Source organism: Ceratotherium simum, chromosome 35 (assembly GCF_057802395.1).
Source record: "Ceratotherium simum simum isolate JZ-2026a chromosome 35, ASM5780239v1, whole genome shotgun sequence".
Taxonomy (NCBI): Eukaryota; Metazoa; Chordata; class Mammalia; order Perissodactyla; family Rhinocerotidae; genus Ceratotherium; species Ceratotherium simum.
Genome location: NC_141934.1, coordinates 14,084,452 through 14,111,198, shown reverse-complemented (window position 1 = coordinate 14,111,198; position 26,747 = coordinate 14,084,452). Strand labels below are relative to the sequence as shown.

The 26,747-nt window shown below is 50.0% G+C and overlaps 1 protein-coding gene across 11 annotated transcripts in view; it reads right to left on the bottom strand.

The window, feature by feature from the left end:
* ACACB (acetyl-CoA carboxylase beta) overlaps positions 1–26,747 on the bottom strand; it is a 99,333-nt gene that overhangs the window by 33,175 nt on the left and 39,411 nt on the right. For all 11 annotated transcript variants that reach the window (XM_087424070.1, XM_087424063.1, XM_087424062.1 and 8 more), the window contains 19 exons: positions 26,191–26,400; positions 25,728–25,898; positions 23,525–23,686; positions 21,259–21,422; positions 19,322–19,472; positions 19,130–19,233; positions 17,989–18,070; positions 15,413–15,558; positions 14,062–14,212; positions 12,619–12,753; positions 11,077–11,223; positions 9,426–9,614; positions 7,768–7,868; positions 6,567–6,655; positions 6,352–6,476; positions 5,501–5,614; positions 5,215–5,328; positions 4,610–4,699; positions 1,542–1,660 (listed from right to left, as the gene is read on the bottom strand). In XM_087424070.1, the coding sequence (XP_087280196.1) occupies positions 1,542–1,660; positions 4,610–4,699; positions 5,215–5,328; positions 5,501–5,614; positions 6,352–6,476; positions 6,567–6,655; positions 7,768–7,868; positions 9,426–9,614; positions 11,077–11,223; positions 12,619–12,753; positions 14,062–14,212; positions 15,413–15,558; positions 17,989–18,070; positions 19,130–19,233; positions 19,322–19,472; positions 21,259–21,422; positions 23,525–23,686; positions 25,728–25,898; positions 26,191–26,400 (2,564 nt within the window). The remainder of the gene's footprint in view (positions 1–1,541; positions 1,661–4,609; positions 4,700–5,214; positions 5,329–5,500; positions 5,615–6,351; positions 6,477–6,566; positions 6,656–7,767; positions 7,869–9,425; positions 9,615–11,076; positions 11,224–12,618; positions 12,754–14,061; positions 14,213–15,412; positions 15,559–17,988; positions 18,071–19,129; positions 19,234–19,321; positions 19,473–21,258; positions 21,423–23,524; positions 23,687–25,727; positions 25,899–26,190; positions 26,401–26,747) is intronic.

Below are 26,747 nucleotides of genomic sequence, written 5' to 3'. Positions count from 1 at the left end.
ACACTTCCCACAGTCCCCAAAATAGTGCCAGGCCACAAGCCACCAGTCCCCTTTTGTCTGAATCAAACAAAACATCACAATCCCGTTTTTTGGGAAAAAGAAGTTGTAAAAATAAACGGAGGTGCCTCATGGGGAAGCACTTTTGTTCTTCATCCATAACAGAGCAACACCTTTCTTCTTAAAACCAACGGAAAGAGAAACATATTTTTTAAAATCCCAAGAGACCAGAAAATCCCGTTTCAAGAAAGCAGGAACCCTGTTGCCCATATAGATATAAGATCTGACCAGCTCAGCAACCAAGTCACGAGACCGTTCTAGGCACAAGCAAGGCCTCCGGGAGCCCCCAAGAGAACCGGAAACAGAGGGACAGGCAGAGTAAAGAGAACCTCAAACCCCAGGGAGACAGCATCGCTTGAGTAAAAGGTGTCACACTGTCTGACCAGAATGGCACTTCGGGTTCTGATATAAGATAGACTGAACAAGAGATGTGAGGCAGCCACGCAGACACACCAGGATGTCCCCAACTGAGGACATCACGGGATCCAAACGGGCCAACAAGCATGCTCGCTCCAGAGAGCCCTCAAATGCTGTGGGAATGGGCCGGCCCCGTGGCTTGGCGGTTAAGTGCGCGCACTGTGCTGCCAGCGGCCCGGGTTCGGATCCCGGGTGCGCACTGACGCACCGCTCCTCTGGCCATGCTGGGGCCGCGTCCCACATACAGCAACTAGAAGGATGTGCAGCTATGACAGACAACTATCTGCTGGGGCTTTGGGGGAAAAATAAATAAATAAAAAATCTTTAAAAAAAAAAAAAAATGCTGTGGGAAGAAGTCTGAGGTGAGGGCACGATCTGGGCTCAAATTCCTGAGTGATTGAGCAGCTCGGCCAGAGCTCCTCGTCTGTAAAACGGACATGAGAACACATTTTCAGCCGACAGATGGTGAGGGCAGAATGAAATAGAGTGTGGAGGCACTTAGCATAGTGCCCGACCAACGGCATGACGTCAGACTAATAACAGAATCAGTCACAATCATCACAGGGACCCCTAAGATTCATCAACAACTTCCTGCATGCCAGGCATTGCTCTAAATACTGTAAGTGCCTTACCTCATTTACTCTTCACAATGGCCTAAGACAGCGCTGTCCAATAGAACTTTCAGCAGTGCCAGAATGTTCTAGAACTGCAATGTCCCACATGGAAGCCACGAGCCACACGTGGCTACTGAGCACTTTAAATGCAGCTGGTATGACTGAGGAACTGAATTTTTAATTTAATGGTCATTCGTTTTAATTTAAATAGCCCACACGTAGGTAGTGGCTACCATACTGGACTGTGCAGGTATATGAAGCAGGCATTCAGTTATCTCCATTTTACAGATGAGAGAACAGAGATGTGGGGAGACCCGGCAGTGGGGAAATGGTGCCCCCGACGTCTCCCCAGCTGTATTCCCACCCATTCTTGCTGGGTCCCTCCAGAGAGAGGATGCAGTGGTCACAGAGACAAGAAATCCAACCCACCCCTGGGTGTGTACCACTCCATACCGGTTTGGGTGGGAGGAGGGCAGCATGAACTGGAATTCCACCACACAGGTGCCGTCTGGGAGCTGCCGGTGCTGCAGGCTGTTTAACTCATAGGCGATGTAGGCCCTCCGCACATAAACCTAATAAAACAGAGTCACAGCAGACGCTCTCAGAGGGCACCACAGAGTGCCCTCGAAACCGAGACAACTCAGGCTCGAGAAAGCATCTCTAAATGACCTCTAAGCAGTAGTTAAGAGCAAAGTTGCTCACATTTCAGAATGTTACTTTCTCTGCAAAGAACGAGATCACAAATATTTTAGGCTTGGCGGGATACATCATCTCTATCACAGCTGCTCAATTCTGCTGTTGTAGAGAGGAAGCAGCCACAGATAATATGTAAATGATTGGGCACGACTGTGTTCCAATAAAACTTTATTTGCAAAAACAGGCAGGGGGCCAGACGTGGCCCACAGGCTGTTTGCCAACTCCTGCTCTAGAGTAGCGCAGCCCAATAGAAATGAAACACAAGTCACGCGTATGATTTTAAATTAATTTTAAGTTTTCTAGTAGCCACGTAAAAAAAGGCAACGGGTAAAAATAATTGTAACAACTTATTTCATTTCATCCCCAATACCTAAAATATTATCATTTCAACATGTAATCAATAAAAAAATTATTGAGATATTTTCAATTCTTCCTCCAAACTAAGTCTTTGGAATTGGGTGTGTATTTTACATTTAGAGCACAGCTCAGTTCAGACTAGCCGCGTTTTAAGTGCTCACTAACCAAATGTGGCCAGTGCTTGCCACACTGGACAGCAAGGTTCTAGAGCTTAAGCACTGGGAGTTTTTTTAACTGAATAGGGAATATGAGGACTGTGTGGCAAGAGTCAACACAGCAGGCCTAATTGCTATCCTTGGAAAGGTCTGCTTACGAGGTTGGCCCTTGGCTAGCATCCAGGAACTCGGATTTGGGAGGGTTCCCACCATTCCCTGATAAGAATGGTTCACGGTGCCTGAGCTGCGCAAAGGATAAGATTTATGTTGAACATGTGCTTTCTTTCTGGGAGTTTAGAATTTGGGGACCGGTAGGCAGAGGGTGCCTGTGTGATCAGCACCCAATAAAAACTCTGAATGCTGAGTCTCTAAGGAGCTTTTCTGGTAGACAACATTTTGCGTGTGTTGTCACAACTCATTGCTCAAGGAATTAACAGTGCCTGGAAGACCACTGGAAGCTCGTGCCTGGTTCCTCTGGCCATGTGCCTTTTCCCTCTGCTGGCTGGGCTTTAAGTCCTTTCGCCGTAATAAATCACAACCGTGAGCACAACTATATGCTGAGCCCTGGGAGTCTTCCTAGCGAATCATCGATCCTGGGGGTGGTCTTGGGGGCTCCAGACACATTTAGAGCAGGGACAAAACTCTACCCATCTCAAGAGGCCAAGTAACATGTCATGTTTATGAGGCTCATCTTGAGTCATGAAGAAAAGGTTGGACTATGTTCAAAAAATCTGCCTAACAAACTGACAGAATGTGTAAAGCAGCCTAAAAAAATCTTTACTAGAAATAAATGAGATTTAGCACTTCACAAAGTGAGGAAGGTGGGCTGCTGCTTTCCACCTGAGATAACACCCCCCCCCCCCCAAACAGGACAGGTGTTTGCACGACGGGGGCAACAGTGACCAATGTTCATTTCAGGTGCTTACTCATTTACCTTCAATTCATCCTGTGAGGTGGGTTTTATTCCTCCTACTAAAGCATGAGAATGTAAAAGCCCAGAGAAGGAAAGCAGCTTGCCAGAGGTCACACAGCTTTGTGTATGTTGCTCCCACTGACTGGAATCTCTGTGCTTCTCCCTCCCACCAATTCCTAGTTGCTCTTCACATGCTTTCTTATCACCTTCTCATCACAGCCTGAGCTGAACCTCCTGGTAAGGTTAAATCCTGCTGTCCAGGTCACACCATGGCCTGTATTTTCTCGTGGCAACCCTATCGCACGTGTCATTAAAGAAATACTGAGTGTGCATCTCGCCCCAACCAGAAGCTCCACCCGGACACACACGATGGTTGTTCTCTGCTGTATCCCAGCTCCTGGCACACAGAAGGTCTCAATAATGAGTGTTGAAAATTGGAGAGAGAGAAAAAATGTAATTACTCAAGAGCTGTACTGGGTCTCACTGCTGGAAACAAAGAGCCGAACCTGAGAAGGATTCTTCGAGCTGAAACCAGGGAGGGGGTAAAACTGCAGGCCCAGGAGACGGTTCTATGCTCTCAAGCCCCAAATGGTCTCCATGGAGACCCAGTCAACCTTCTGGCCTCAGGAGGGGGGCCCCACAGGGTCTCAAAGGGCAGAAGAGGGAGTGGGGGCCACAGGGGACCAAGACTCCAAGGTTAGAGGGAGAAGAAAGGAGGAACCACCACCAGGGGAAGAGAGCCAAGCTGAAAACACAGGACGTCACCCTCCATTTCCTGGAGAGGATTCTGAAAGAGCAGATTTAACACTGTGATGCCCTGAAACTAACAAGACACCTCTCAGCCCCTAAATTCAGGAAGACCGGAGCAGGGGCAAGACGATGTGGCTCTAATCTGGGGTTTGCTGCTGGTCATGCTCTCCTCTGCCCCGCCACACTGGGAGGTCACTTTGACTCGCATGTAGGCTCCTTCCAGCTCTTGTAGTTCCAAGTGGAAAAGTCTTTCAAAGGTGTCTAAAGCAAGGGAGTTGGAAAGTTTGGACGAGGTGCCTTAGCCTCGGCTCTTGGGGGTTAGTATTCAACTCTGCCCTGCCTGGCTGAGGCTGGAATGGCACACGAGATAGCAGGGGTGACCAGCAGGACTGCACTAAGGCAGACCTAGTGTGAATCCTGGTTCTGCCACCTCCTAGCTGTGTGACCTTGAGCAAGTCACTTCACCTCTCTGAGCCTCAGTTCCCTTCACTGTAAGAAGCATATAGTAATGGTACCTACCTGTGGAGAGAATGATAAGATCATGTTTGCAAGGCGCGTGGCCCGGGTCAGGTGTGTGGCGGTCGCGCAGTGGACGCCAGAACTGGCATGCACAGTACTGGTGCTGTTGTGTGGGCCTCTCTCCTACTTACCTCCAAGGACGCCATGCAAACGATTTTGTTGGCATGATAGAAGAAAGTGGGCAGGACGTCAAATATGGTTGTTTCCGAAAGTATTAATTTCTACAGGAAATGGAAAGGGAAAAAAAGGAAAAGTAAATGTTAAGTTTAAATAACAGTCAATGAGTGTAGGGTGAGGGTCGGAGCAGGGGGGAGAAGCTGGCGGTGGTGTTATCATGAAACACTGCCAGTGCCCAGGCCCGGAAGACCTGAGTGGAGGCAGCTCTGAGATGCCTGCACCTGGGGCTCCCAGTTTCAGACACAGACGGGGCGCTGGAAGCTTGCACATGAGCCAGAGTTGGGGGGCAGGGGAGCCCTGGGAAGATGAAGCCATGACTCAGCCATGCGAGTGCGTGCAGCTTCCAGATATGCTCCATCACCTGAATTTTTAAATCGCACCTCCTCAGCGAGTCTGGCTGCCTGAGGCTCTGTCCATCCTGCAGGACTGAGCCCTGGCCACACTGGACTAACCCACTGCTATCTGCGACTGTGCCAGCATGGGAAGCCTGCTTCCCCGAGGCCCCACTTGGGCTACAGTGTGTGCTCGGTGGAAGGTGGACAGAAGCAGACGGCCTCACCTTGAGGTTTTCTGGGCAGAACTGGTGGCCGTACATGTCGATGGCAGACAGGAAAATGGACTCCACCTGGTTGTGCCTGAGCTCGTAGGAGGGAAGGTGGGAGGCAATCAGGACCTGCAGGGGGAGGGGACGGAGGGGCTGGGGTGAGCCAGCCCCGCAGGGGAGAAGCCAGGGGCCGGGCCCTGCAGGTCAGACGTGGGGCTGTGCACAGCGCGGGCTGAACATGGTGGGAGGATGGCACCCCACAACCCCAACACACCATGGGGACTATGCCCCTTGACTCTACCTGTCTGGCTCTGAGGGCCACTTTGCAGTGCTCGCTTTTGCTCAGCTGGGTGAGCTCATTGAGGATGGAGGTCAGCTCCTCCGACAGGGAAGGGTCTGGGCCACAGAGCTCGTCCTTTGGGGGACAGAATCAGAATCCAGTGGCCTTTCTCCGTCAGAGGGAAACACGCCAGCACTCACCCTCGTCCGGGGGTTCGGCTGCCCCAACAAACGAGACAGCTGCTCCATTCTCTGAACATACCCGGCACAGCCTGATATACACACCCTTAACTACTTTCCACTGTGTACCCCCATTCATTCATTCATTCATTCATTCAATCACCTATTCATCTACCGGAAAGCACACCCGTAACACCCGGTAGGAAGAAAAACACGTCTATTTCTCTGTCTGCATCACTATTCACAGCCAGTGATTAACGGGTACTCACTATGTGCCAGGCAAGCAGTGAGACCCGCTACATCCATTTCACCAAATTCTCCCACCCTCTGAGGAGTTACTCTCACGATCCCCCTTTTACAGATGAGGAAACTGAGACTCAGAGAGGCAAGATGCCTTGCCCAAAGCATGGCAAGAGTGCCTGACACATAGTAGGTGCTTTGTGAGTGCTGGTCATGATCTCCCCCAGGGGCTGACAAATCCCACCCACTGCCTGGTTTTGTAAACAAAGTTTTATCAGGACACAGCCACACCCATCCGCTTCCATTACACAATGGTAGGGCGGTTGAGAGGTCGGGACAGAGACCACAGGACTGGCAACATCTAAAATATTGACTCTCTGGCCCTTTCCAAAAAAAGTCTGCAGACCCCAGAGCTCCTGCCGCTCTGGGTACAGGGCACGCTTTCCTGCTTACGATCAACATGATCACCAGCTGGTTCTTCTTGGCCACCTGCGCGTGGGAGAAGATGCAGTCCAGCACCTGGGCCATGTCTGGCTTCAGCTGCTCCCGGAGGTTTATCACACACTTGTCGTAGTGGGCTGCAGGGAGACAAAAGGCCGCACACGAGTAAGGCTTGGGGGCCCCTCCCACCCTGTGGGCTTGTCACCAGTGCCAGCGGCGACTCTTGCCTTGTTGGAAATGGTGCTCGACGTGTAAGTATCTTCGCAGGAGATCCAACACCACCGCCTTCATATAGCCGCGGGTCCCGCTGCGGTATCTGGAGAGGAAGGGGAGGCTGCCTTAATGATCGACTCCACTTCCCTGTGCACCTGAATATCTACAGCCAGGGCTTTCCTGATTTCAAAAAGGAAAATGGTCATAAAGTATCTAGAGGCTACACCGCCTAATCCGTAGGCCTGGGAGGGACCTGAGTGGGTTCATTTGTGCTAACTCTGCACACCAAATTGAGCAGTGACTTGCCCAAGGTCATACATCAAACCAGAGGCCAAGCCTGAGCCTTTGGGTGGCGCCTGCCTGTTCCCAGAGAGAAGGAAAAACACTTATAGTGTTGAGATGCTGAAAGGGGTCAGCCTTGCATGCATGGTTACAAACAAAAATTTTCAACTAACCATCCAATATATAAAGACAGTTTGGAAAAAAACCAAAAAACTTTCTCTCCCCGGGGAATCCACACTAAAATCTTCCTCAGCTACAATCCTGTATTGTTAGCATGAGTCCCCAAGAGCCCGGGACCTCCCCAAAAAGAAGGGCCGTCTCCTACCGTCCTACATCCTCTGCACCTCTGATAGTTTCTGGCACACGGTAAACATGCACAGAATTATTCATTCGGGTCTGAGAGTGCTTCCATTTGTCTTTATAAGCAAAGCTTTTTTGCTATGCAGTTTTCACACAAAATGGCGGTTCTTTTTATCATCAGAACAGTTCTTCCTGCTCAATAGCTATTTAAAATATAAATGCTTCATCAACTCTCCTTGGCAATGGTCCCCAAAAACCGCAATGAGAATTTGTACAGACAGCCCTTTGTGGCATATCAAGCTATTTCATCTCATTGCGTCATAATCAAAGCTAACATAAATACTTGCTAATTTTACAAAAATTAATCCACGCATAACTCGGAATGACTGACTTAGCGTGCGTGAGGTGTTTTTATTTCCATTTTACAAACTGGGAAACAGATTCACAGAAATGCCTTGCCCTGGGTTCTGCTATTAGGAATGGCTGTGCCAGGACCATAATCAGGGTCTTCAGACCCCACGCGCTGGCCCCAGTGGGAGGCTGCACTTAGGAGAGCCCCAGAGCACCACCCCAGTGCAACACCTGGGACATTTCAGTGTGACAACCGCACCCCACGGAGGGCCCAGGATTCACCTCTGGATCAGCTGCACGATGCTCTGGGTGTTCATGAAAAAGACCTCCCGGTCGGCCTTCCGCTGCAGGGTGGCCGCATGGCAGTCCAGGATGGTGGCTATCTGGACGGGAAAACAGGACAGGTCTGGCCACTCACAACCACATGATCCGGTCGCCACACAGAAGTCACCGGAAGGACCCACCATGGGCTCCCAAAGATATCTCATCTGAGGCTCATTCGAAAACTGAAAGTTCTGACCCCAAAGACCTCTGGCCACCCAGACACGGCTCTGCTGTTCCCACTCAACATGCTGCTTGGGGAATTCCAGAGCTCAGAATGACAACAATCCCGTAAAGACGTACACACATTCCCATTACTCCTCTCCACGAACACGACTGGTCTGGGGAAAGAGGAGAAGATTCCCAAACCCAGGGACAATGAGGGTGCAGGGTGGGGATGGGTTCTATTTTTATAATTAGACTTAATGTTATGGGCATATTGTTTCTGGCAACAAAAATACTTTTTTAAAAAACCTGCATCCATGACAAATTCCTAAAAGGTCCAAACGTGTACTTGTCTCAAATGGGGTCCTGTAGAGTTCTGTTTTTGTTTTTAGTTGAGATATAATTCACATACCATAATACTCCCCACTTTTTAAAGTACACAATGAATTCAGTGGCTTTTAGTATATTCACGGAGTTGTGCAACCATCCCCACTGTCTAATTTGAGAGCATTTTTATCTCCCCCAGAAACACCCTACAACCATCAGCAGCCACTCCACATTCCCCCTTCCCTCAGCCCCCGGCAACCACTGATCTACTTTCTTTCTCCGTGGTTTGCCGATTCTGGACACTTCATGTAAATGGAATCCTGCAACACGTGGTCCTTGGTGTCTGGCTTCTTTCACTTCGCAGAATGTTTTCAAGGTTCATCCACATGGTGGCATGAATCACTATTTCACTCCTTTTTCTACTAGAACAATATCCCAACCTCGAGAGTTGTTGAGCTCAGGGAATGACCTGACCGACTCTGACCTCTAGCTCCCCAAATCACTAGTGTGTGGGTGGGGAATGACGATGGTAGGTAGCCCTTCCACTCAGACTGAGGTCAGGAAGGTAAACAGGCAGAGGGGGCTCTTCCAAATGCAAATTACCTTTAAAATGCTTGATAAACGCAATCCCCCTCCCCGAAAAAAAAACAAAATGAGGCCAATGCAGAATTATTAGAGATACTTTATACTACCTTGGAATGGGTTCCATTCTTAAAAATATTATATATATGTAAGGCCCCAAGATTACCTCTTTACCAAAAGCACAGGGAGGGAATCAAAGCTACAAACCAAGAAAAACTCACTTTCCTCTAATTATTTCAGCCAGTGTATTTCTGAAAATGCTCATTCTATACCCACTGCTTACTCCTATTCTGAATCCGAGTTTTATGGAGTGAGGCCTAATCACTGGTTATGTTCATCCGAACAACTGTTCTTTTGGCGAAAATGCTGGGAGGCTGCAGAGAAGGTTAGAAAGAAAATTCTCAGCCCCCAACATCTCAGGTGTAAGTGGGTCTCATGAAGCCCATCTCGACCAGAGGCCAGAGGTGGAGACTGACTGGGAGCTGAGTTCCCAAGGAGCCACCTGGCCCGGCGTGAGCATCCCGAGCACGGTGGGGGACACACACCTGTTGGCTGGGGAACTGGCACAGCACCGAGGTGATGTTGCTGGCGTACTGGGCCATCACCCTGCGGACCGACTTCTCCACGGGCGGCGGGATGCGGCCCGACACGCTGGTCATGATCTCCTGCAGCTCCAGCAGCGGCAGCGATGGGTGCCGGAGGGTCATCATGAGCTTCTGCACCCACTCCTTCAGCTGTAGCAGAGACCACGGCATCGGCCCAAGGCCCTGCAGGGGCGTGGGCACCGCCACCCACCACGGAGCACCCAATGCACTCAACGCATCCAGGCCCCGTGCACTCGAGCGGCCAAAGATCTAGACCCAGGAGCCTCCGGAATAGTCCAGAGTGGAATGGCCCCCTGACCACAAGAGGAATGCCCAGCTGCCCCACCCGGAAAGGCCCCCACTCCCCTCTCCATGCATTCAGAGAGGCGGCGTGGCATGGGACTATAACACAGGACATGTGAAGAGCTAACGTTTGTGGGACAGTTGCTTAGTGCCAGACACTGTTCTAAGGCCTTTATTTGCACATTCTCCTTTGATCCCCAGAAACAACCTTAGGAAATAGGTATAATCATTTTTCTCGTTTTACAGCTGACAAAACTCAAACACAGAGAGGCTAATTAAGTTACCCCAAATCACCCAGCAAGTAAGAAGCAAAGCCAACAAACTCAGACCATCTCGCTCCCGAGACTCTTAACAGCCGCACTGCACTGCTTCTGGGTGTCCCGGCAGCTGAAACGTTGATGGTCTTTGAGGAGGCTAATGGTGCCAACCCCATAGGGTGGTTGTGAGGTTTGAAATGAAATGAAGCATGCACTGGCAAGTGCAAAGACTAAATAATGTTGCAACGACAGCAATCACAATTACGCAGCATAGCATAGGGGTTAAGAGCACGGACTCTGAAGTCAGATGGCCAGGGTTCAAATCCCCTCTTTGCCTCTTCACAGGTGAAACACAGCAAGTTTCTTAGCCTCTCTGTGCCTCTAGTTCCGACCTCATAGGTTGTTGGGAGGATTAAATGACTTGATAAGTTTTAAGTGCGTAGAGCAGTGGCTGGCACATAGCATGTACTAGGTAAGGGTTGGCCCTTATTATTACCACCACCACCACGACCTTCATTACCACCAGCACCACCATGATTGGCTATTCTGAGATGGAATGCAATACAACACAGTTCTATTGCTACTGATGTTGGGTTCGGGGCCTTTCACGGAGGTCTGCAAATTTGAGAACTTGTTTCTCTGCAGAGTGAGTAGACACCGGGACCCTGGGATGGTGAACGAGGAACTGAGTTGTGTTTCTGCACAGAGTGTCTTCCTTCCTCAGTCTCTTTAAGAGGGCTGACCCACAGGGACTCCGTTCTTAACTTACTACTTCAATATTCTCAGGGTTGAGCTGAACCGAACCACCAAAACCCAATGTAACATACACAACAGTTTATAATCAAAGAGAAACATACACTGACATTTACAATCAAGGAACTGCATTGAGAAATTTCCGGAGAACAGGTCCTTTATAAAAACAACAGAGGACTCACCGTTCTCTCATTCCTCATTTCATAAAGCCCTCTGATCTCATGGAGTAAACCCTTCTGGCTCTTCATGGGCTTACACACGTGTGTAGAACACACAACTACCCTTCACACACGACCTACCTTTATGCTAAAAATCGGCTCTGGCAGACAGTAGCCACTCATGACGTTGGTCAGGTTTTCCAGAACGTTGTGGAAAACCTGGTGCAGCTTCTCTCCGAGGATGGGCAGGGTTTGCTGGGGGGGGAGCTCTCCCGTGAACGGCTCGGCCTGATGAGACACAACAAGAACCACAGATCAAGGACTCTGTGGCCCTCGAACGAGACGAGACAAGCCGAGGGCTGAGGCAGACCTACCAACACACAATATACACAGTACAGTCAGGAGGAAGCCACACAAGAAAACATGGGATCCAAACGGTAAAACTGCTCAATTCACACCTCTCTGCGGGTTTTCCAAATCATCCCCTTTGCAAATGTCATTGTAAATTGTTATGTCCCCCAAACAATTTTGGGAGGGTTAGATTGTTTTGTTTTGCTTTCTAATCAAAATTATCTCCCTATTTTCAGTCTCTATCGAATCCTAAAGATAAACGGCTAGCAAGATGAAAATTTATGAAACTCTTATACAAATCTTCCTGATTTTTGTAAATCATATACATTTAGTCTTAGAGGACCAAAAATTGAAAAGCTCCCCAACAGGGCAACGCTGACTTAATGTGCCCGTTTGTCTATGAACACATTCTACAAATATCCACTGAACGCCTACCCTGAGGGAGGCACCGGGACCCAGGAGGTTCGGGACGAGCTGTTCTGCTGGCAGGGAGCCCTCAGCTTCCCGTCCCCTCCACCTGCCCCGATCCTTAAGGCACTTCACGATTAACTGCACGGTTTCCTTCTCCCCAGTCTGACGCTGGCTTCTCCATCTGGGTCCCACAGCCGGGGGCCAAGGGCAGCCCTCCTTACTGTACTGATCGCACTGAATTACAGGGCTCATCTGCCTGCCTTTCTCACGGGCGCATATGAACCCACAGGGATTGGTGGCCGGGCCCTGTCCAACGAATCCAGGTGAGAAAATGTTTGCCAAGAGGAGTCACAGTGCAGGCAGGCACAGACGCCTGCCCAGCGATCTACAAAGGCTCAATTTCTAGCTTTAGGAACCCCCTAAAGAGAATAATGAAAAGAAGGAGAAGAAAATAAACAGAATGAACAGTCTAAGGAAAGACACAATTTGATTTTTTAAAAAAATGCTTTTCTAGCTTTTTTCTGGGGGCATATACTAATTATTGTAGAGAAAACAATACACGCGTGAATGGCTAGCCACCTCCCCATACGTGCGGCTTACTCTGGTGTAAAGATTCACCCATCAATAAGACCCATTCTTCTGAGCACCCTCTATGCCCCAAGCACTGTGCTAGGCACCAAGGATACAACAATGAACAGAAACAGTCCTTGATCTCAGAACTCTCAGTCTCATGAGCAAGCTTAAGAAACGCTGAACAATTAATTAACAAGAACCTAAACTGGAGGTCCCCCAGGAGCCTGAGCTCAGGACCACACGACACTCTGGCACACCCTCCGCTGGTCCTAAGGACAGGCTGCTGCCCTGGTACGTGCTATGAGCACACGTGAGCCAGCCAGCGTGGCTGTGCTGGGTGCCACATACCGGGTGCACTTTAGAAGGGTCATCGAGCTCCAGCCGGGCCACCACGCAGCCCGCTTCCAGCACGGCCCCCGGGCGCTTGATGTACCTCACCCGGCCGCTTTCCTGCACGTTCAGGGTCATGATCATCTTCATCACCTGTTTTGCAGAAAGAAGAAATAAGATGGAGCCCACCAGGACGGGCCTGTGTGTGTGACACCCAGAGTCACCCAGAGCTAGTAACTCTGGAGAGGGGACTGGGTCATTTAAATAGAATGACTCCCTGGGCAGAGTTCAAGCGGAAAGGATAGAGGGAACCGGCATTTACCGAAAGCCTGCTGTGTGCCAGGCACGGTGCTGTGCGTGAATCATCTCATCTCCATCAGCAAAGCCAGCCGGGAAGGTAGATGTTTATTGTGCCCACTTTACAGACATGGAAACTGATCTTTATTCCCAAAGTAAGGTCTCTCTCTTAGAAATACAGTTAAATCATTACGTAGGGTGATTAAGACACATGTTCCTAAAATGTGGTGCATTTTGTGACTGGCTCCTTTCATAAGAGCAGTGAGAAAACCCTCTGGGGCACACTTTGTGAAACGAAGAATGTGCTCGCAGAATAGTCATCAGCCCCTTTAACTGGCCTCTCTGCGAGTCTGGACATGTGGACATGAGTTTTGTTACCGTGGTGTGGGCTGTAGACGGTCAGGACTGTGCTGCCTACTGCTCAGCAGTTCACAGCTTGGGACCTGAGTCAGCCAGTACCCCACCCATCACTCTGTGATCTCCAGCAAGTGCTTTCCCCTCTCTGAGCCTCAGTTTCCCCAACTGTAAATTGGGGAATAACAACAGTCTCCTTTCACGGGGCTCTTATAAGGATTAAGCAAGATGAAGGACCTGGCAAGCAGCCTGAGGCCAACAAGCGTTAGCTCCCTACTGTTGCTGTATTTTCATTGCCATTATCATTATTATTTTCCTTGGCAGGGACAGGGCATGGGGTTGGGTCTGAATCCTGGCTTTGTGTGACTTCCAGTGAGTTCCTTAGCCTGCCTGTGCCCAGTTTCTGCATGTGTAAAATGGGGACCATATTTGAGCCCATCTCCTGTGATTGCTGGGAAGGTTCAAGAAGGCGACTAAAAATAAGTAAAATGCTTAGAATAGCACCTGACACGAGGTAAGTGCTTTGCAAGTGTTGGCTCACCATCTTTTATCATCTTCATCATTATTTATCAGTTCACACTCACTCCTGGGCAGGTACACATTTTTGAGGTTTTTCTCTTTGAATACTGCTGAGAATCTGGGCTGAACTTCACACACCGGCTCTCTTAGGAATTTGCAGACGATGGCCCAGGGGAGAGGGGAGGCCCGTCTGCTGGGGTGCAGAAGCAATGCCAGACGGCCCTCCCTGGGGGACGGGGTGTGGGGACGTCCAGCTGCAGCCACATCCCCGAGGGCCAGCTGTTTGCTCACCTCCATCTCAGCGTAGCTGCTTCCAGCCTCAACGTGGCCCCCATCCTCCACCGTGTACTGCATCAGCTTCCCAGCCGAGGGGGATCTCAGGACCGTGGGATCATTCTCCTTCTCAAACACACACGTCTTGTTGCCGATGGTAACTCGGTAACTGGGAGAGAAGGGCGGGGAGGTGGTGGGGAGACTGGGGAGGCCATCGATCCGGGGGGCCTGAGTCAGGTTTTCGACGGTATTTTCCCCTTCCTAAAGGCAGCCATGAGTGTGTGCCGTTTGAGGGATTCCACTTTCCCTAATGCTGGCATTTGACAGATACCACAGCGATACTGGGAGTGAGTTGGGTGAGCAAAGTGTGTGCCCTTTTTCTGGCTGAAAACTAGTTCCTTTTACTGAATTATGTCAGGCACAGAGAAGGCAACCAATAAAGTTTATTCAATAAATAATTACTGACTGAATGTCTTCACCTTATAACTGAACTGGGGAGAGCATGCCCCAAGGGTGGAGCCTATAATAACCTTGAATATTCTTGGCAGACAGAACATGGGTTAAAAAGAGGGAATAACACACCGCTCCGCGATGAATCTAGTTCGTCTTCTTCCATCGAGGATGGGGAAGGGACTCTCCACTCTCTGACCAGATTTTTCAGGCCTGGGGCCTCTGGCACCCCCTCACGTCCCCACCTTGCTCTCCTTGGCTGGGGGTCTACACTGCCCACTCAGCAGGGGTGGTCTCCATTTCACTGTGGGAGCTCAGTGTGGTCAGACACACTGGAGCAGGGTGGTCTTTGAGTCCATCTCATGATGCCCTATGCTCAGTGCTTCCAGGTCATCCTGTATTCTGTCCATCCAGGCACACAGAGACCTGTCCTGCCACTGTCTGCTGGCTTAATGTATCATGTCCCCAACAGGCTCCACGAGTCGTGACCATGCTTCCATCCTAACCTCTAGCCCAGGGCCTGGCACAAGTAGAGGCTCAATAAATAGCTTCTCCCCTAACTGGATGGCCGCATCTCCTCCAAGCCTATGCTCAGATGGGCATGGACACTGCCGCCCAGACACGGAGCAGCTGTCCCCTCATCACACACTTTGCAGGCTGTGGAGCTGGGAGTCACGTCCCATTCAGCTCTGAATCCCCCCATGTTGCTAGAAATGGGTGCCCTGGGAGCCTCCCATAAATGTCTGCCACAGCGTGGAATTCCAGCCAAGAGAGGAACCTCTCCAGGGGCCCCAGAATTTGCCAGAGGAAGTACTTTATGGAAGACCTGTGGACTGCACACAGGCCGGCTTTGTGCCTGCCCACGGGAGAGGGCAGGCCTGTGTGCCAGGCCCGCGGCAGGACGCGGCGCCCCACGCACCTGTCGATCTCCTCTTTCATGTAGGTGGTGTAGCTGTTACCACTGTAGGACAACAGCAGCCCACCATCATTCAGCCGGTGGGCGTCGATCTCGATGTGACAGCCGTTCATGATGAGGACGAACATGGTCAGAGACTGCCGGGCCACCTGTCGGGACAGGCTCGATGTCCCCACCTGAATTCAGGACGCCTGCTTGTCCCTGTGCCCCACAGCACCATCTGGCCCTCTGACCACGAGCAAGGACCAGTGTCCACTGTGGGAGTGCCAGGGTGGACACCTCACCTCTCTAGTGCAGCCCTCGCTCACCCCAAGGGAGCAGCTGGCGGGGCTGGAGGAGCCTGAGTCAGTGTACACACCTGCGCTGTGGGCAGGCTAACGGCCAATGGCCACAGGGGTAGTCCCAGTCCGGCCATCTCCCACCCACTGCGTGCCCTCAAAGGCTGGGGCTTCCTTCTGATTCCTGTTTCCAAGCACCAGCCCCAAGCAGGGCTGCCCTGGGCAGCAGGGAGACAGGGTCTCGCTCTGGGTGAGACAGCCCTGGTGACTCCACCAGTAGACTGGACACGGACTTGGCTCTGCCCCCAGACCTGGCTCTGCCCCCCAGACCTGGCTCTGCACAGGGGCGTGCAAGAGACTTGGGACACAGGAGAGAGGCACAGGCAGCCAGGTCTGGCCTCTGCTCTTCATTTCAATCTGAAGTACCAGCCCCACCTGGCCCTCAGTTCAATGTGTGTCTTCTCTCTCAGAAAGAGCCCTCAAACTATAAAATACATATCCGGAGACAAAAGATAGCAATAAATATAGGAATATTTATTGCAACATTATTTATGGTAATAGAAGACTTAGAACCAAATTAGCTATCCGACAACCTTGCAATGAAATACTCTATACCTGCACTGTCAAATATGGTAGCCCCTAGCCGCACGTGGCTATTTAAATGTAAATTAAAATTCAATAATATGTAAAATTCAGTTCCTCAGTGACACCTGCCACATATCAAGTGCTCAGTGGCCACAGGTGGCCCATACTGGACAGCGCAGATATAGAACATTTCCAACCCTACGGAAAGTTCTATTGGACAGTGCTGCAGACACGAAACTGATATTAAAGAAAACTTGTTAGTAACGTGGGGAAACTTTATGCCGTAAAAATATCAAAGCACGAAAACCGTATTTGTACCATGATCTCAACTTTGTCAAATCAATGCATCAGGAAAAAAAATAAAATATTAACAGGGATTGCCTCCAGGGGTCAATGCACAGTGGCTTTGTTTTTTGACGCTTTATGCTCATTTAAAATTTTGGAATTTTCTACAACAAGCATGTGCCATATTTAAAATCGAGTTGGGGGGACCAGGCCCCCAAAGGTAGCCAAGAAGCATCGAGGGCAAGAGCAAAGTGATTTTAAGCATGCCTCCACGGATAACACGCTCGTTTGGCTGAACTAAGCCTAGAAATCTCCAAAGCTGAAAGTTCAGTGTGTGCTCAGCAATATTACAAATAAAGTAAGACAATAAAAATTCAGCCTCAGAAGCAACTCGAACTCTGTCTACTTTTCCCTCCCCAGAATGTGAGGCTAGGAAGTACCAGGGGGGCCTTGGCTTCCTGGGGACATTCTGCCCCTGCAGGTCATTCCGACTGGGACCCGGGGCCTCACCCTGTGCCTGCACATCTCAGACACTCTCTGTTGAATTGACCTCAGATAGCTCTGGAAGCATAACTGGATACTTCCAACAGAGGAGAGCAAGCCTGAGTGAGCTCCCGGGACACCAGAGGGGGACCAGGAAGAGGCCAGAAACCCACACATTGATTCATGGTACAGAGACACAGGACAAAGCCAGACTCACAGCCCTGGATGATGGACCCAGACACTACGCCAGCTCAGCAACGGTCCTGCTCATGCTCTGTACTGGGTCGGATAGTGTTCCCCAAAATGCACGCCCTTCCCGGAACCTCAGAAACTGACCTTATTTGGAAATAGGGTCTTTGCAGATGTAGTTAGTTAAGATGAGTTCACTCTGGATTAGGGTGGATCCCTAAATGCGGTCTGACTGGTGTTCTTGTTAGAGGAGAAGAGATCCAGAGACACAGAAGGAAGACAGAGTGAAGACAGATACACACACAGAGAAGCCCTCCATATGAAGGTGGAGGCAGAGACTGGAGTGACGATCTACAAGCCACCAAGGACTGCCCACAGCCACCAGAAGCTAGGACAGCATGGAACAGACTCTTCCTGGAGCCGTCAAAGAGACCACAGCCTAGCCAACACCTTGATTTTGGACTTCTGGCCTCCAGAATCGTGAGAGAATAAATTTCTGTGGTTTGAAGCCACCAGTTCGTGGTATCTTGTTACGGCAGCCAGTGGAAACTACGACACACTCCATCGTGCCTTGTGCGTATTGCTCAAGGCTGTGCCTTCGGAAACCTAAAGTGGTCAGGTTTCAAGGTCTCGGAACTGCATAGCAGTCCTGGGACCCAAGCATGAGAAAAGCCACTCCAGGGATGGCTCGCTGCAGAAATAAAAAACTCCCTCAAGCCTCCAGAGTGTTGGAGACATCCGAGAAACACGGGCCTTTACCTTGAGCACGTACTTAACGCCTCCATAAATTAATTCCACATCCACGGTATTCAGCAGGGAATCGGCGGGGAGGACCTGGCCCCTGAGAGAGAAGACAGACCTGCAGTCAGCCTTGGGAGTGACTGAGAACTCTGCAGCCATCTCCTGGATTTAAAAAATCACCCAGCTCTTTGCCTCGCCTAAGCACCAACACATCTGGCCATACTGAAAAAGCTAAGTCTCATTATAAAGGCAAGGAACACGGATAATCCCAAGGAACCTGACATTCCTCAGAACTTAAGGAAACTGCACTTGCTGAAGGATGTGAAATTTCAAAAGGGCTTTCCAGGAAGCAAAATTCATAATGGCTCTTTCTCGGAAAAATTCCCTATGTGGGAATCCTGCCACCCACTTAGGAAAGAAACCAGCACACGGATTGTGATTCTATTACCATTCAAAAGCATGATAACCAAATGCTAAAAACTATTATCCTTTATCTTCTTTTTGGTAGTTTCATCTGCCTATCACAGCGGTTCTCAACTAGGGGTGATTGCGCCCCTACCCCTGGGACATTTGGCAATGTCTGGAGACATAGCTGATGTCATGACTTCCTGGGGGGGTTGGGGAGGAGTGAGGAGGAAGCTATGGATGGGGCCAGGGATGCTGTTAACTTCCCACAATGCACAGGACAGCACCCCCAATAGAAAATGAACCAGCCCAAAACGTCACTGGTGCTGAGGCTGAGAAACCCTGGCCCATCCTAACAGTGAGCACCTGGCCACTACCAGGCTGGTCCATTTCACTGTCACCTTCGGATTCAGGTGAGGGTCTGGGAAAGAACCATTTGCAGAGGTGACCCATACCCCGCTTTGCTTCTCAAATCCACCTGCTTCTCTCTGAACCCGAGTATTTTGATGTACCTTACAGGAGTCAGCACGAAAGAGCACACAACTGTACAGTGACTGCTGCCTTGGCCTTGACAATCCCATCCCCACCTCTTCCAGGGCAGCCCAGGTTTACCTGAGAAATCGCAGGGAGGCAAGCAGGTAGGAGAATTCACTAATTGCCTAGTCACTGATTTGCACCCACCCAAAGCGTGTCCTGCCTCACTTGCCACTAACACGTATCCTAAGAGGGGAAAAGAATTTCCCATGCTCCCCACCTTTCCAGCGAGTGTAAGAAATCCGTCATGCATGTTCTGAACATCCCGTCAGCCACGTTCAAGGCTCCACACACCACCCCCAGCATGATATCCGGCTTCTCGGCCTAGGAAAGACTCTGTGCTTCAGTATCCACGGCAACCAAGCCCAAGGGGAGTCGGGGGGTCTCTGAGACCCAGAGAGGAACTCCCCACCTGCACTTTCTCAGCGATGAGGTGATCCAACCACCCAGTGTCAATGTCATTGTTCTGGAAGCTCTCAGTCTCCAGGAGGTTAATGAGATATTCCACGGTGGTCCTGAAGTCACCCCGGATGGACAGTTCCTTCAAAGCCACCACCATGTTCCTTGAGGGGAAAGGCACACGGATTGTTTCCCAAGTTAATATATGCATCAACAGAGTTCCTGCGTGGTTCTCAGAGAGCCAGAACAGCACAGAAGTTAAGAGAGGGCCCTGAGTCAGACGGCCCTGGTGTCGATCTCAGCTCCAGCATTTACTGGTCGAGTAATCTTGGGCAAGCGACTTAACCGCTCGGGGCCTCGGTTTCCTCATCTGGAAAATGGGGGAATCGCGTGACTTCACGCAGGTGTTTGAGGATTAAAGTCAGACAATCCACATAAGGCACACAGTCACTGATCGATGAACATCATTAATCACTGTGGTCATAATTATTATCAACCACTGCCAATCACTCTGCCTCTCTCTCCAGCGGACCTACTCAGATCTCCCTGTGTCCCAGAGCTGGTGCTGCCCTCTGGCCATCCATGCAACTGCTCTGCCCAGTGTGCATAGCCCGCACCTATGGATGGCTAACAGCGTTACCCGGCATGTGCACGGCGGATGACCACCTCCCATTTCCCAGAGGGGCTGCCTCCCCCAGACAGGGCCTCCAGTCCCAAGAGTTGGAACCTCCACTTCCATGAAATCACAGAGTGTTTTGGGGCAAACGCACCAGAGAAAGAGGAGGCATTCGAACGCCTCTCTTCCTGGGAGGAGAGCTGTCACACCCGTTACGGTGTTCCTGCGTGCTGTCTGCAGGTGTGGCAAAGGGGCAATAGCAACCCCACTTTGGGGGTGATAAAATGGAGATGTAGTGAGGTCAAACGAGGATGCCAATAGGCCACTGCAAGTCAGCTGTGGGACAGGAACCTGCATCTGAGAGTGAAGCCACTGGAGTCACTTGTCCCAGGGGGCTCAGGACCTTCGCAGTTTTAGCACTGAGAAATCCTGGGAAACCCTCAGTCCCGGGAAAACCAGGACAGCTGAGCCCCCTACTGGACTCTGACTAACAGCAGTAAGAAAAGCTGGAATGTCTTCCTCTAAATCCTGCTGAAGTTGCTACTTGTCATTCACAGCATGGGACGAGCCACAGGCCACTTCACTCAGAGTGGGCGGGCCTCCTGACCTCCCTCTCACTCCCATTATCCTTATTTGCTGCAATCCCCCATAAGCTTTGAGTGTCTCAATTTTTCACCGACTAAAACTAATTATTTGAAGCAGGCAAAGAAAGCCTGATCCTCAAAAACACCGAACGTAATTTAGTTCACGGCTTAGCGCCCCAGGCCAGACAGATCTTAATGCTTTCCAAATGAAACGTCCACAATGTCTTTGGGATTTTTCTCTCTAAAGGGCGGTTATCCACCCACACAAGAATGTTTAATTACAAAGTGAACTGGTTTTTACCCTTTTGTCAAGGCAGGAGAAATGTAAGATGTGGGTGTTGTGGAACTTGGGGGCCCCTTTGTCAATGTGGGGTTTCTCTGAGGCCCCCCCCCCACCTTTTTAAAAAAGCTATAGTTCTCAGCACCATTTAAACTTTTGGAATCATCTTGAACATTCTTTTGATCTCCTTCACATCTGACCTGTAATAAGTTCAAGACCAAACGGCCTTGGTGAGCTCATTTTACTTTTGGATCTCAAATCCAGGAAGAGGGCAGACTTGGTTCTTGGACCCCAGCACAGGGTGTTTACAATAGGGTCTGCTCTGTGATTCACCTCCATCCGTCTGAAGCCGCAGGCTAAACTTTTAGTCTCGTGAAGGAAGGGAGGGAAGGAGAGAAGGAGGGAAGGGGGCGGGGGAGGTGGGAAGGAAGGGTGGGGGGAGCAAAGGAGGGGAGCAGGGAGATACTGACGAAATGGCCTCTTCCCGGTTCTCTCCCCAGGAGAAGCAGTGCCCAAACTGGGAATCAGCAAACTCGTGTAAGCCACCGGTCGCAGCCACGCTGAAATAACCCCACACATTCCTGCTGCTGCGGAAGTTCAGTTCCTGGACCGTTCCAGAGCTCGGCTTAAACCCCTGGAACCCAGACAGAAAAAGCAAAATGGAAGAAAGCATTACTCCAGATATATTTGCATCAGAATTAAATCCTAGGAAAACCCAAGAACCCCAATCATAGCCAGAAACTTAACCTGATCAATAAAACATTGTTACCTCTCACTAGTGGACGGGGTGCATGTATCTATGGGTATATCCATGTGAGCACGTCAATGCACAGAATTTTTACTTTAAAAAAACTATTAAAGGGGCCGGCCCGGTGGTGCAAGCGGTTAAGTGTGTGCGCTCCGCTGCGGCGTCCTGGGGTTCGCCAGTTCGGATCCCAGGCGCGCACCGATGCACTGCTTGGCAAGCCATGCTGTGGCAGTGTCCCATATAAAGTAGAGGAAGATGGGCACGGATGTTAGCCCAGGGCCGATCTTCCTCAGCAAAAAAAGAAGAGGATTGGCAGATGTTAGCTCAGGGCCGATCTTCCTCACCAAAAAAAAAAAACTATTAAAGAAAAAACCAAGTTGGCATTAGGAGAAGAGGGATAGATACAATATGAGTGAACACTGATCATTTTTGGAGCTGAGTGAAGGTACATTCTGATTTTATATGCTTGACATTGTCAATAATAAAAAGTTTAAACAAAAGAGGAGTTGGATTTCCAATTCTGGATTAAGAAAATTCTGGCAGATAAAGAAATCCAGCGTTAGCCCTTGCTGAGGCTAACACACACCTAATTCCCTTTGGGGGGATGGCCCACCCTCCTGAGTATAATTTTGGTAGGGGGCGCGGACGCAGACCCTGTTACTGGGATTAGGGGTCTTGAAGTACAAGATGGAGGCACTCATTTTGGCAGAGGTGCCTGGAGGTGAGAGATGGAGAGTTCCAGGTGCCTGGGCTGTTTCCACACCTGGTCCTCCACCCTCCCAGGCACCTGCGAACATGCCATGATCCCTCTGAAAATCTCTCATTTTGCTTGTCCACCACCAGAGTCAGTTGTTTGCTTGGAGCCAAAGATCCCAAACTAATATAGCTACTGTAGTTTAAAATTCATTAATCAAAAGAGAGAGGGGGAAAAAACAAACCTCTCTCACTCCAAGTCTCTTGAAAGTAATCATTAAATAATTAAGCTGCAGTAGATGATGGAGATTGCGTGACAATCAACCGTTAGTAAGCATGTAAACTGTGACAGATGCCAGCTGGTCGTTTTCTTTAGGTTCAAGTAAGAACAAGCCACCAAGGGACTCCTTACAACGGGCCAGACTGCGTTTATGTCGCAGTAAAAAGTTCATGGTGGGGCCAGCCCGGTAGCGTAGTGGTTAAGTTCGTGTGCTCCGCTTCAGCAGCCTGGGGTTCCCGGGTTCGGATCCTGGGCATGGACCTACGCACAGCTCATCAAGCCATGCTGTGGTGGCATCCCATATACAAAAAAATAGAGGAAGATGGGCACAGATGTTAGCTCAGTGACAATTTTCCTCACCAAAAAAAAAAAAAAAGTTCATGGGGCCAGACATCCAAGAGCCCAGGCTCTAAGCCTGGCTGCTCGACCCAAAGATGGACACGGGCTTTAGAGTCCACAGATGAGGCCTGGCCATGGCCTCAGCAGGTCCCAGGTGTGGGCATTACGCAGGTTGCCTCCTGAGCTGAAAGGCGGGCTAACAACGCCCAGGAGCGGTGTTGCTGTGTAAGTGAGCAGTGAGATGCACTAAGGGCTCTGTCCATTGCCTGGCACACACTACATGTCAATAAACCCTGTCCCTTCCCACACCTCAGTTTTTTCGTCTGTAAAACAAGAAGCCTGGGATGGGCCGGCCCTGTGGCTTGGTGGTTAAGTGCGCGCACTGCAATGCTGGTGGCCCGGGTTCGGATCCCGGGTGCGCATAGAGGCACCACTTCTCCGTCCATCCTGGGGCCGGGTCCCACATACAGCAGCTAGAAGGATGTGCAGCTGTGACATGCAACTATCTACTGGGGCTTTGGGGGGAAAAAATTAAATAAATAAAATCTTTAAAAAAAAAAAAAAAAAAAAAAAAAAAACAAGAAGCCTGGGTGTCTCGTCCAAGGCTAATGTTAGGGGTCTGCCCCACACTCAGAGACTGCAGATGGTGGAAATGCAGGGGCCCCCCACAACTTGCCTCATCCGGGTTTTCACTGGTGATTCTGGCTGCAATGACGTGGCCTCGCGCGAGGGGTGGGTTGGAAGGGGTTTCAAAAGAAATGGGTGTCACCCCCCATGGTGACTCTCCGTACAGAAGCCGGATGTCCTTCAGCCGGTGCAGCGGCACGCCCATGGCGATCTGAAATCAAGAAACCCGTCCCATGACTGTCAGTCCCACTCAAACCCTGGCCCCTACCACTGACCACAGCGCTAGAGGCGATGGAGGAAGGGGTGCACTGAATGACTGCAGATTCACTGAGCACCCAACCGTGCACACGACACTGTGCATGCGACACGGTGCACACAACACTGTGCAGCACGGTGGCAGGAGAGGCAAAGAAAGAAAAAGACAAAAGGCTTCACTCTGCTCCCACAGAACAAAGAGTGTCATTGGGAAAAGAAGCAATATTCATAAAACAACATCACACAACAGGAAAATATGTGCGTTTTTCAAATAAAGTTAAAGATGCTTAGTGCTACGGGAAATGAGAAGGTAAAGGGTCCAGCTGCAGAACTAAAGGTTTGGTGAAGGATGCAGGGAAAACTGGGCTAGAACAATAAGTGAAAAAAAGACAATTACGGGGGCCACCCGGTGGCACAGTGGTTAAAAGTTCACGCGTTCCGCTTTGGCAGCCCAGGGTGTGCTGGTCCGGATCCTGGGCACGGACCTACTCACCGCTCATCAAGCCATGCTGAGGTAGCGTCTCACACAGAAGAGCTACAACTCTACCACTATGATACACAACTATGTACTGGGGCTTTGGGGAGAAAAAAGAAAAAGAGGAAGATTGGCAACAGATGTTAGCGCAGGGCCAATCTTCCACAAATAAAACAAAAAACAAACGAAAAAGACAATTATGGACACCAGCTTAACCAAGCAATCCAACATAACAGGCTGTCTTCTGATGTGACACATGAGAAGGACCCAACATCACCTGTGTTACCTCTGCCAAAATGCTTAAGCGACTCTAATTGGGAGGAAACAATCAGATCCAAACTGAGGGACGTTCTGCCTGAACTCTTCACAAATGCCCATGTCAAGAACGGAAGGAAAAGACTGAGGAATGGTTCCCGATTAGAGACCAAAGAGACGTGACAAGGAAATGGAACGGGTGGTCCTGGACTGGATCCTGGATTTAAAGAACAAATAAACCAAAACAGCTATAAATTAGGGACATGACTGGGACAACCGGGAGAATTTTAACATGGACGGTAACATTACAGAGACATGAGGTGGCTCAATGCTGTATTTCCCGGGTCGTAATTTTATTGTGGTCTTGTACCAGAATGATCTTGTTCTCAGGAGGTCCTTCTACTCGTATTTAGGGACAAAGTGGCATGAAGGTTCAAGTCAAAACATCTCTCAAAAGGTTGAGCCAAAAAAAAAAAAATTATACAAATACACAACTAGAGAGAGAGAAAGGAAAGCTGCCAGGATACTGACCACTGGGGATCTAGGTACAGGGTCACCTAGATGGGTATTAGTTGTATTATTCCTGTGGCATTTCTGAAACTTTTCAAACTAAAAGAAATAAATAGATGAAATTAAAAAAAAATTCTGGCGAAGTTCAAAGAAAGAAAGAAAGAGAGGAAGGAAGGAGATACTAATAAAAAAATTGAAGAGTTCCCATTAACGCAGGAGTTCCTACCTCTGGGTCATGAGTCTCAAGGGGAGGTGATACTACCCCCAAGGGGGCAAATATTTGCTCTTGGAGATGAAAAAAATCTTACTCTGTGTATGCATAAAGCACAGAGATATCTACAGTATCCAAACAGATACACAGGGTACCTGTGATATTCAAATTTCACATGGGAGAAATTAGGGGAAAAATTGTCTAAAAGGGCTCCTTAAGGGGGCAATCATGAAAAAAAGGCTGAGAAATACTTCTCTGGGTCTATGAAATCAGGGGGTCCACAAATGTATTGAAATTATATAAAATATATTTTTCCAGGGAGAAGTTTCTCAAAGGACTATGTGGCCAGACAAACGTGACAAACACGTCATGGAGGGTTCTCAGCCTCCGTGGCTCTCAGCGTGGCTCCCAGAGTTGCTCACACATCAGAACAGTCTCTCCCAGGGCCAGCTGGCCAAGAGATGGGCAGGAAGGCCTAATCTGAGCAGGACAGGGAACCCCACCCTGGGCGGAAGGAGCCCCAGGGCTTGGAGCCCGTTTCCTCGCCTGTAGCTGGGCAGCCGGCAGGTTGACATCGGCGATCATCTCTGTGCAGGGGTGTTCCACCTGCAGGCGGGGATTCAGCTCCAAGAAGTGGAAGCTGCCATCCTGGCTGTAGAGGTATTCAACCGTCCCTGCGCTCACGTAGCCCACGGTCTTGGCCAGGCGGACGGCACACTACAAAGAAAGAGACCGAGGGGTTTCTAGTGAGTTTCTCGAATTATTTTAATGGTGGCTTATTAGTTCTCCCAGCAAATGCAGACTGAGCACATGCTCTGTGTAAATTACTTTGGGACCTCATGGGTCAGACTCCAATAAACCCATGAAAGGTCGAAATCATCTCAATGACAAGCCCCCAGTATCGTCTTGGACACCGCCCCACTTTGGCATTCAGACCGTAGGGAGCTCTTGTTGGCTCTGAGCTGAAACGGTGCCCCCGTGGCTGCCCCCCGAGCTCTGCAGAGCCCACCTGCTCCATGAACTCGAACACGGCAGGTGTGGCGATGGTGGCTGGCGCCTCCTCGATGATCTTCTGATGCCTCCGCTGGATGGAGCAGTCTCGCCCAAACAGAGACACAGCATTCCCGTATTGGTCAGCGAGGATCTGGACCTCCAGGTGGCGGGCGTGCTGGGCCAGCTTCATGAGAAAGACCGGGGAGCCTGGGATCTCGCTCTGCACCTGGGGGACAGGCAGAGAGGCTGACTCTTCTCTAGGGAACCAGGGGCCGAGCAGGAAGTTCTCCAAAGAGAATGAAACCACGGCAGTGACATCCACGACTTTGTTGATCTTTTAGTTCTGTTTTACCTCTCTCACAGACATTTCATTCCCATTGTTTTAAGTCAAACATTGTCAAAATACATAATGTAGGACGTGAAATTTCCCCACAGTCCCATCTCCTGAAGACAATGTGCAGTTTCGAGTTGGATGTACAAACTGGTTAAGAGTTTATGTGCTGTTAAGAGTTAATGTGGCTGGGCCGGCCCCGTGGCTTAGCGGTTAAGTGCGCGCGCTCCGCTACTGGCGGC